Raw genomic sequence first — 11,736 nt, 5'->3', positions numbered from 1 at the left:
CCCAACATCAGTGTGAGGGAAATTATTGGAAACAATTGTGAGGGTCAATTTGAATCAATAATTGGAAAGGCAGGGATTGATTAGGGATACGGACTTGGTAGGAAAAGATCCTGTCTGATGAATTCAGCTAATTTTTCTTTGAAATTACAATTAAAAATATTGATGAGGGCAGTGCAGATGATGTGGGTTCCATGGAGTTCATTAAGGTCTTTGACAAGGTCCCACATGGAGAGCTCATCCAAAAGGGAAGAGCCCATGGGATCCAAAGCAAGTTGGCAAATTGGATCCAAAATTCGTGGAGGATTTGTTTTGTGATTGAAAGCCTTTGCCCAGCGGGTGTACCACAGGGATCTGTGCAGGACCCATTGCTGTTTATTATGGACATTAATGAGTTGGATGTGAAAGCAGAAGATATCATTAGTAGGTTTGCAGATGACATGAAAGGTGAGGGTGTTGTCCACAGTGAGGGGGACGGTCTCAGGCTACAATCTGAAGGTTGAAGCTGGATCAGAATTTCAAGACAGTCATTTCAATTGACAAGGCAGGCAAGAGCACAGCAGGCGATGAGGGAAAGCTGATGTATTAAGCTGCATTTACTTTGATATAAAATGCCTGACAGGAAAGGCAGATGAATGGGACTGGGATAATACAGGAATTACAGAGGTACAGCTGTGGGAAGGATAAGCCAAGCAACTTAATGTTCTGGGGTACAGATGCTACAGGAAGAAGAGAAGGAGAGGCATTTGAGGAGGAAGAGGAGCGGATATTTTGATCAGTGAAAACATCACTGCAGAATTTAGAGAGGATATTTCTGGCGATCGCTCAGTGAAGCTGTAATAGTACAACTGAGAAATGAGAATGGGTCGTCAGTTTGATATGACAGTACTACAGGTCCTCAGCAGTCAGCAGGAATTTGAGCAACAAACATGTGGGAGACGTCAGATATTTGGTCCGCAAGACGTGACATTGGTCCAGTATTGGAGGGACAGCACAGTACAGAAAGTTCCCAGTCAGCATTACTCCCCACTCATGGGAAGCCGGCTTTCCCCTCTGTTGTACTGATGCTCGCTAAGACAGCAAAGGTCTGGATTGATAACTGTAACACACCCGGTGCCGACTTATACAACAAGACTTACAGTCGGGGTAGTGATTGAGCCTGGGGTGTGTATGTACTGTGCTCCCCCTCCATCACTATATCCATGTCATTTCTTGTTGTAGAACAATACTGCTGTGAAACAGAATTCTACCTTTTTTCTTATATTGTCGTTATTTACTCGTTATTGTCGTTATATATAAAGTAGTTTCTATTCTCTTTCATAATGAAGATGTCAGTGCACAGCCAAGATGATGATTACCAGTGTAAATACTGGCAAATCCTAGTAGCCATCACTGAAATACTATTTATCAATGTTTTGAACAGGTGGTGGGGTCACAATGATTAAATATGGTCATGAAGCCATTGTGATAAAACCAGTTCTGTTAAAACTTAACTGGCTGAACTTGCCTTCCCTGCTGTTAATGCTCAAATTATGTACAGTAGTATTATATCTGAATTAGTGAATAATGAATTTAAAATGCATATCTTTGTGTTAGTATGGTGCATTGAAAAACCAAAGTGTTTTCCCACAAAGTAACATCCTTTTCAACTTCTAATTGTTTACGTCTATAGATCCAAGGGGAGTGCAACATTCACTGTGTTTTCAGTGACGTGTTCAGAACTATTCTTGGCCAAAGAGAATGATGCTTGTTCAGTCTTTTCAGTAACAATGCAGATAATTGGGAGGAGTGGAATGTTCTCCTTTTAAGTTAAATAATTTGTCAGAAAAGTTGATCCAAATGTCTTGTTACCTCACACTGCAATAAGTTCCAGCCTTAACTACCATTCAGACTATACTGCTGTTGTGGTTTAAACATCTGTCCAGTGTTCATGGGACAATCAATTGTGAAGAGAGGGGGGAGCAAATATTGATGGACCTTTTATTTGTATTACACTACAATGTGTATTAATTTCACAGTTTAAAGAACACTCGGGAACTAATTGTTTTATTGCCCAGTTAAAGTAGGGTGGTGAAAGTAAGATGCATCGCCTTATTTTTCAATTTTGCCTTGTGTCGGGAAGATAGCCTTCAGTGCTACGTCAGGTGTCAACAGATGTTGGCGGTCTGGTATTGCACCATAAGCATTTGTGCAACTTTTAATGATATCAAAAAATGCTTGACTCTTAAACTTCACAACTGAGATCCAATATGCCCTTACTTGAGCGATGTTCACATGCATTTGCAGTTGAGTCAGTGCTTAAGCAATTAGGACTTAATATTGCTTTCGTTTTCTTCATTTCCATCTTTATTCTGGAATCTGAAGACCAGTTATGCTGTTCACACTCCGTTTCTGGTTGAGTTTAATGACCTGAGAGCATAGATCAGTGTTACAGCCTTCCTGATTTATATAATTCAGCGTAAGTTTTTTGTTTTAGGTAGGATTTATTTGGAAGGCTTAATATTTTGGCATGTGATCACCACACCAGAATGTTAATGATTCATTTATTTAAACAAAAAAAACTTTTCCAGGTTTCATGTCACCTGCACACAAACCTTATCTCAATTTTCTCTGAATATTGATATCGTAATAATGTTTTTTCCGGTGATCTTCCATAGCATATTCATTTAAAAAATTGTGAAAACATGGGAGAACTAACAGTCACTGAAATTTCTAGCCCAGTAATTTCCTTTAATAAAAACTGAAAGAACCGTAGGTGCAGTGATTCAGAAACAAAACTGGAATTTGCTGGAAAAGCTCAGTGGGTTTGGCAGCATCAATGGAGCGAAATCAGAGTTAACGTTTCAGGTTGAGTGACCTTTCCTCAGAACTGGGGGAGTTTTGAGGAAGGGTCACTTGACCCTTATTATTGCACGGTGGCACAGTGGTTAGTACTGCTGCCTCACAGCGCCGGAGACCCGGGTTCAATTCCCGTCTCAGGCGACTGACTGTGTGGAGTTTGCACGTTCTCCCCGTGTCTGCGTGGGTTTCCTCCGGGTGCTCGGGTTTCCTCCCACAGTCCAAAGATGTGCAGGTCAGGTGAGTTGGCCATGCTAAATTGTCCGTAGTGTTAGGTAAAGGGTAAATGTAGGGGTATGGGTGGGCAGCGCTTCGGCGGGGCGGCGTGGACTTGTTGGGCCGAAGGGCCTGTTTCCACACTGTAAGAATTCTAATCTTCTAATCTAATCTTCTAATTTCCTTGTTTGAGTTCTGTCGACCTAAGTTTGAGTCCTTGAGGTCTGTAGCATGGAAACGGGCACTTTGACCCAACTTGCCCACACCACCCAGTTTTCACAATTAAACTGGTCCCGTTTGCTTGTCCATATTCCTCCTCCCCAACCCGTCCATGTACCTGTCTAAATGTTTCTTAAATAGTGATATTGTACTTGCTCCCACCACAACACAACTAATCACAGGAAATGTTGAATATGGGCAGAATAATGATACTTATCCCTCACAAACCTAACAGCCATTGAAATGGGCTGCAGAAACAGCGTTATAACCCTAATTCAAGATAACAGCACTGCATACGGCTATTAGGTATGCATACAAACTTAAATCCATCCCATCTGCAAATAGATCAATAATGCAGAACATAAGGAGTAAGCATTAAATATAGAAAACCTCCCTTGCCTCCTCTAAAATCTGAAACTTAATGCTGCAGTAAGGCACTGCCCATGTTCAAAAGTTTTATTTCCTGCTAAACAGGATTTATTTGCACCAGGATCAAGGATTGTTTCTGAGCAATGACATTGGATTTATCTATTGAAGTGACCAGGCAATGGGAAGTATTTTTATTTCTAATCCCTAGGAGATTGATTCTGCACTTTGGGGTAGGTTCTGGCCAATCCTTGTGGGCCGACAGATACTAACTTTGCAATTGCAAAACTGGATTAGGGCTTCTTGGGTTCACAATGTAATAGGAGTTTGTGGTTAATGCAGTCATGCAAATTTGTACGAAGCTGTGGTACAAGTTGTGATCTTCTGTCTGTTTTTTTTTCAGCTGTTACTAATTATAAAAGTGCTGCATAGAAAACAAAATCTGCCATTCTTTTCTACATCTTAATATTCAGTATATTAATAAGTGGAGATTTTGTTGGGAGAATGTGTGTCTTGGAGACTTGAAATTTAGAGAGGGTTGACCCATGACATATGCAAAACTCTATACATAAAATGGGGAGGTGAGGGGTTTGTGTGGGGATGCTGTTGGGTGTTCTGTTTAGATGTAAAACCTGAACACTTGAATATTTTAATTATTCACTATCATTATGCACAATATGCTTATTTTATATATTTGACTAAATTTCATTTGCAAAATACCAGTGGTTACATATAAGGATTGAACTTCATTGAATCTTATTACTTCTGCGAACAGGGATGTGATAAGCCATAAATGATAAATAATAAATTATATCCACCATTACATTGAGGATGATTTGTGGAGTTAGGTTACACACTAGAGGGATGTTGTGTGTCATGGGCTTTAATTTACAATTCTCCACCAATTACAAGAGGCACTCTGCTGCAAATCTTTACATTTGTATTTTGATATGCATGGTGCAGAGTAGCTCATGGACTGTTATCAGTGTGCAGTAGATATCTGACTTTGAAGTCTTGAACAGTACAGAGGTAAAAGTACAGTAATGGAATCAGCATCATGAGTCATAATGTTCAAACCTTGGCTCAGTGTGGCTGAATATTGTCAGAAGGTTGATGTGTTTTAATATTTTAAAAAGAAGAGATAAAGGATCAGCATCCAAATGACCACTGTTAATAAGTACTGTGTGGTATTTCAGTGCATGTGCAGGACACCAGTAACTCTGCCTGACCATGAGGTAAGCACTGTGATAAATAAGGTTGCAACAAAAAAGAATTACTGGAGAAACCCAGCAGGTCTGGCAGTATCTGCGAAGAGAAAGCGGATGCTTTCATTTACAAAGTATCAATTTGCTTTCTCTCCAAAGAAGCTGTCAGACTTGCTCAGTTTCTCCAGCAATTTGGTTTTGTTTGATTTCCAACATCTGCAGTTCTTTGTTGTATTTTAGTCAATAAGGTTAGTTTTAGTGTCTTATTCAGTGTTTTTTCTGCCACATATGCATTCATTAGTTACTAACTGGATTTAAAAGAAATGAGTTTGATTGAAATGGTTTAAAGGAATTTAAAAAAAATAGATCTTTGTCCCTCCTCAGCCTCAACAAATGTTCATATTAATAACTGTTAAAAGGCTTCTAACATATGGATAGTATTTATTTTTAAAGTTAATAAGTAACTGCCCTTTTTTTTAACCCATATGTAATTTTCAAGTAAAACACTTGAAAGCTGGGATTTGGCCTCTGAGCCACACTAATGCTGTAAACACTCCAATTCAATAATTACTAGTGGCACATCTAATTTCATCGGAGTGGTGGAAGTGCTGCAATTAGGCTCAATGCAACTGATGTTGATAATGTGTGCGGGTCATACCAATAATCACTTAGATCAGAATATCAAGCGGATCCTATGATGTTTTTTTTGTATTTATAAACCTGTCTTTAACTATTTCAGAATTTTAACAGTGAAATATTTGTGCATCCAAAAAAAAATGCTTTGCCTCTTATTACCGGTATCAGTCGACTGATGTTTGGAAACCTAGATGTTGTAACTCTGTAAGAAGTAATGCTAATCAGAATGATGACACTCAGTGTTCACATTTGAAAGGTTTCTTCTGAAGATCAATGGAGGAACCAACCCCCTTCCACAGAAGACGAAAAGACAGATGGACTAAAGGTTGGGCAAAGAAGGTGGAACTCCTGGAAAAGCAGGCAACGACAACGACCTCTTTCAGATTATGGTCAATTCGCTAATACAAAGTTTTCTATCCCAGAGAACGGTTTGCCTATTCAGTCTCAAAAAATTGACACTGCAGAGAATGAAGTCACAGTTGTTGACTCCCAACCAGAGAAATGTGTCAGGATTCAGCTCCACAGAGATCCAAAAAGGAGGCCAATCTCTGTAATTGGTGGTGCCAGTATCTATGAGAATAATCGCTCAGAAGAAATAGTGGATCTTCTTACAATACAAGTAAGATTTTGCTGCATCAAAATCAAACTTTACTGCTTTGCCTGCTTCGCCTGCTTCTTTGGCTGAAAGCTTTGTTTCAGTTCTTCAAGAAACTCTGGAAAGGAATGTGAGCTGTTTGCTCTCCTCTGTTCTGAATCACCTATTCATATTCTTGCAAATACTTCTTCAGTGTTTTTGCCAAAAATGACATGCCTAAATAAATTTGCTTTTCTGAGTTGCACTTTAATTTCTTGCCAATTTCTTATATTTAGTGAACTGTTTTACTAATGTAACAGTTTTGAAAATTGCTGAATCTGTAAATCAGATAGCAAACATGATGCGTGTATACAGTTGTGTTGTGTCATTTGGTAAATAATTCATGTAATTTAAAATACAAGTCACGTGAAAGGTTATTGAGATTACTATGGCTTATTATATGCCAAGTATCCCTAAAAGAAGTCTCCTTTCAGTACACCAACAGTCAGCATCATGTTTTCAGTATTAGGATAAGAATAGCAAAATATTGGTTTTAAATTATCTGTGTGGTGAATGTTTATATTGATGAGAATTGGAAATTTTCCAAAACTCTATATGGTATCGGTGAACAAAAAGTGCATTTACTGAATGTAAAGCAGCAATTGGCACAAATGTTCCCTCAGTTTTTAGAAAGGGAAAAAGTTAATGGTAGTAATATATCATAGGTTACCACATGTTGAAATTGATATGGATATTCTGAAGTGTGAGAGAGGTGCGCCAGAAAGATTAGTGTGAAAACTTTGCAATATTTTGGAATTTTCTTTTCAAACTTGTCATAAGACTCTGATTTTGTTTTGAAGAAAATCTGTACAAGTAAGTGCAAATGTACATGCAGAATACTGAGAGGTCTGAACAGATTTTGAGAAGATTTTTCTTGAGAAGATTGTAGAAGAGACTAAGATCTGGGGGGACAGCCTGAGAGTTCAGGGTTGACCCCTTAGAACTGAGATGAGGAATTTCTTCAGCTAGAATCATTGGAATTCATTGCTATAGAAGGTTGTGGAGGCCATGTCATTGAATTAGTAATGAGATCTTGATTAGTAATGAGATCAAAAGTTAAGGAGCAAAGGCAAGAGAATGGAATTGAGAAATGCATCAGCTGTGATTGAATGGCAGGGCAGATTCAATGGACTGAATGGCCTAATTCTGCTCTTATCTCTTTTGGTATTGAACTTAATTTAATAATCTTTCTATCAACAACAGGTAAGCAAATTCATGAGATAAAGTGTTATTGGAATTTAAGTAAATAATGAAGTGGCATGTAATTAGCCAAATTGAAGCAAGGGGCTATTTGAGATCCCCTAATCAGAAAGTTGTTCATTTTCAAGGTGAAATGATGGAACAGAAAATAAAAACTTTGAGGGAATTGGATTTTAGTAAAGCAGATTTTGTGTAGAGGAAACATATTGGACAAAATACGAGTCAAAATTCCTTCTATTGATAATTTGGCAAAATGTTTAGCATGAATACTATACCTGCACCTTTTTTTTTGTACTATTGGAAGGAATTTGTCATTTGTGGGCAAGGAACCTTTGGTATTTCCCCCCCCCACTCTAATCATTAAAGCCAATCCTGGTACTTTTACATAATGAGTACAAATAGAAGCCATTTAGCTCATAGTAACTTTGTCTCTGTGAAATATCTGCCAATTTAGTCCCAAACTATTTTTCATTTCCCCCAAACCCTGAAAATTACCCCAAAATTAACTATCTTCAAGTGCTTATAAAACTATGCCTTTTAACAGTTTCTATGGAATCTGATTCCACCACCCTTTCAGATTGTGCATTAGTGATTCCAATCTTAACTTTCTGTTTGCAGGTATGGAGGCAGGAAGTAGGTGTGCTGCAGTGTGATGGGCACAGACAATAGTTTCCTTTTAACTTAAGAATAGTTAAATGCCTAGCACTGAGTTGAATATTTGCACTTTCTTGACCATAAAGCTTTGAGAACATTACAATAATACACTGAGGAGCTGCCATAAACATACTACTGGAGAAACTCTGGCAGCATCTGTGGAGCAAGAACCCAAAGTTAATGCTTCAAGCCTGATATGATTTCTTCAGAACTGGTAGGGTTTGGAAAAGTGACCAGGTTTATGCTGTTGACAAGGCCAAAGGAGAAGTGAGTGCTAATGGTACAGGTTGGGAATCCTTTATCTAGTGGACAAAGGGTGTTTTCAGTTTTTGGGTCCACTATAATCTGTTTGGGATTTTTTTAAGGTTGTGTGAAAGTTTTTCCATCTTCTAATGGTCCCAAAAGTGAAATATCTTTCCCAAGGAATTAAACAGACCTCTGGATGTGCTGAATTTGGCCCTTTTGGGGAACAAAACTTGGCTGAAAGATCTGTTGGGTCTGTTTGGGACAAGCAAAGTTTTCTTTTCCAGAGAACCAGAACTCAGTGTGTCTAAAGGTCTGTTCGGGTCCACTACCGAAAACATCTTTCGGTATTTGGGTCGTTTTGGTTTTCAGATGTATAAATAATGGATACCTGACCTGTAGTAGAATAGTGCTAATAGTAGGTGAGAGTAGAAAACAGGTCAGCTTGGATGAGAGCAAACCCATGTTAATAAGAAACTGGTGGCGATAAGTGGTGTCATCAAAATGGACCAATATGTACGTCTTCTGATTTTTTTCTACTTTCAGGGCTCAGCATTTGAGTTTAAAATGAGATGATGTTCCTCCAGCTTGGGGTGCAGTTGCTTAGTTATCAAGTGTGACCAAAATATGCAAGTGTGCATGAATATTAAATGACCTGGTTTCGATATGAGGTGTTATGGCTATATGCCCTGCCACCATTCACTGTTTAGGTTGAAATATGATGTATTAAAGATTAAAATATGCTGGAAGACGATTGGCATCTCTAGATAGCCCAGCACTAATTGGCAACACAAGGCAGAGAGCAGAAGATTGACACAAAAATATGGACCTAGACACTGTTTTTGAAAGTTGATGCAATAAATTAAATATCTGAAGAGTTTGAGTTTTATAGATCAGAAATTCTTGAAAGTTGGTTTACTTTCTATACTGCGTTGATTACCTTAATTCAGATGGCATTTGAGATTTTAAAGTTGGCTTCCAAGTCCTTTGTCAGAAGGAAAATGCATATTGATGACTCAGCTCCTGATTGCTACCTAATTTTCACTGAAGAAAACTGTATGAAAGTGAACTTGAATGTAATGCATTGTACAGTTGAATATTCCAATTTGGCTAACAGGAAAAGTATCAATTCTGTAAAGTACTGGAGGACAGACAGTGTGATTGAAGATTATTTAGTCATTCCTCCAGAGAATTGAAGAGATTGTTGCAGGGTAGAGAATTACCACGTGGAACAAAATTAATGTGCTTTATTAGTTTAATATTTAATATTCAGCAATTTTTTCCCCCTTTAAAGCCTCTTAAGCTGTATGTAGCATTTAAGAAGTGCAGTGTTAATTCTTTTTCTTTGTGTGGATGGTTAGCTAAAAGCTCTCAGAAATCACTAATTGCATTTTCAATGTTAGAGGTTTACAGCTTATCAATAAACGGTACACAGGGTGCAATGTTTCAATCTGCTTTGTTTCCAAGGATTTAGAAACTGAAGTAATTGGCATTGTGCAAGAGCATTACTGCATGGATTTGTATTGCGTACCACAGCACTGCAAGTCAAAGGCTGAATGCACAGTGAAGCAAACCCACAGTGAGGATTTATTGAGAGTTGAATGATTTGTTTGGTGATATTGTAGTTGAATGGGTTTGGTGGAGAGTAGTTGTTGAATAGAGCTCTCCGCTCATATTTTCTTTTTTATAACTACAAGAGACACCTTTTATGTAAATTTTTTCTAATTTCAGAACGAGGAAGAATTTTGTTTACATGACTTCAGTAAGGCGTTTAACACGTGGTAGACTGGTTAGCAAGGTTAGACCACATGAATACATGGAGAACTAGCCAGCTTGGTTCAAAATTGGCTCAAAGCTAGGAGACAGAATGTGATGGTGGGTTGATTTGAGGTGGAGGCCTATGACCAATGCTGTATGTCATAATGATCGATGCTGGGTCCACTGACTTTTTTCATTTGTGTACGTGATTTGGATGTGAATTGTTTCAACTTAGTGTTTATAAAATGCTGGGGGGAGGAATAGCATTGTGTGGTCCCTTCAAAAGATGGGGTTTTTGCTGTGCTTGGAGATTTACAATGGATGTCTGCGAGTAGCAGCTTGTAAGCACGGGAAGAACCCAAATGGAAACATTTGTATTGAAAGGCCATTTTTAGCAGACCAAACAGCAGTTTTACCAAGAAAACAGTCTTTTGAATTTAGCCAATCAATTTGAACCTAAGTACTTGTATATCAAAAAACTATTAAATTTAAATTTGATGGTTTTCACAACAAAAGACCAATCTTATTGCAAAAAAATTGATATGTCATCACGGGTATTAAAGAAGGGGGCAGTTGGACAAAGACCCCAAGCTAATGCCATCTGTCAGAGTTAACAGACCTCTGCTCGAGAGAATTACTGACTCTCTCAGCATCCTTTATGCCTTAGACAAAAACGCTATCTAAATAACAATGGTACCACCGATACGATCAGTGAATTTTCCTGATAAAGTAATTGATAGAGAAGGCATAGAACATTCTGGAAGACATGTAACCTGGCTGTAATTTTGGGAAACTAAATTCTATTTTGTTTTAAAATGAGTGGGATTTGTATTTGTTGGAACAGCATACCATTAGAATTTTGTTTTATTCAGGAATAGTTAGTAGTTAGAAGGGATTTATTCGGCTTGTTAATAGTTCAGTTAATTTGTTCATGGTTAGAGTTAGATAAATTGTTATTTGTTGATTTTAAAGTGAGTGTCAGGAATTTATTTTATTTAACTACTAGAAGTTTCTGAAAAGCAGGTTACACCACTTTTCACATTGTTTTTACAAAATACAGGGCGAGGTATTCCTCTTTCGATGTTTCGGTTTTATTTCTGAGAGAGGGGTCAACCTCCACTTTATAACACAACATAGGATGTATGGTTAATAAGTTTGACACCAGATAACACCAAAATTGGTAGTGCAGTGGACGGCAAAGAAAGTTGCCTTTTGACTACAGTGGAACCATGATCAGTTGAGCCAATGGGCTAAGGAGTGGCAGATAGAGTTTAATTTAGATAAATGTGAAGTGCTGCATTTTGGGAAGGCAAATCAGGGCAAGACTTACACACTTAATGGTAAGGTCCTGGGAAATGTTACTGAACAAAGAGTTCTTTGGGTGCAGGTTCATAGTTTCAGGTAGAGTCGTAGGTAGATAGGATAGGAAAGAAGGCATTTGGTATGCCCGCCTTTATTGGTCAGTGCATTGAATATAGGAATTGGGATACCATGTAACAGCTATACAGGACACTGGTTATCCCACTTTTGGAATCTGCATGCAATTCTGGTCTCCCAGCTCTAGGAAAGATGTTGTGAAACTTGGAAGGGTTCAGAAACGATTTACAAGGATTTTGCCAGGGTTGGAGCGTTTGAGCGAGAGGGGGGAGGCTGAATCAGCTGGGGCTTTTGTCCCTTGTGTGTCAAAGGTTGAGGGTGACCTTTAGAGAGGTTTATTAAATCATGAGGCACATGGATGGGGTGAATGATCAAGGCCTTTTTCCCCAGGTA

General features: G+C 38.3%; 1 protein-coding gene across 6 annotated transcripts in view; it reads left to right on the top strand.

Annotated features, from left to right (window-relative positions):
• Positions 1–11,736, top strand: part of LOC122550755 (spermatogenesis-associated protein 13-like) — a 265,136-nt gene that overhangs the window by 191,502 nt on the left and 61,898 nt on the right. For 4 of the 6 annotated variants that reach the window (XM_043691968.1, XM_043691966.1, XM_043691967.1 and 1 more), the window contains one exon: positions 5,734–6,096. The exons of 1 other annotated variant lie outside the window; for it this stretch is intronic. In XM_043691968.1, coding sequence (XP_043547903.1) covers positions 5,734–6,096 — 363 coding nt within the window. Of the gene's footprint in view, positions 1–4,678; positions 4,872–5,733; positions 6,097–11,736 lie in introns of those variants that run through there. One more of the 6 variants, XM_043691971.1, reaches the window with a different exon arrangement.

The sequence above is a fragment of the Chiloscyllium plagiosum genome, chromosome 6 (genome assembly GCF_004010195.1).
Source record: "Chiloscyllium plagiosum isolate BGI_BamShark_2017 chromosome 6, ASM401019v2, whole genome shotgun sequence".
Lineage (NCBI taxonomy): Eukaryota > Metazoa > Chordata > Chondrichthyes > Orectolobiformes > Hemiscylliidae > Chiloscyllium > Chiloscyllium plagiosum.
This window is presented reverse-complemented; position numbering and strand designations above follow the sequence as displayed.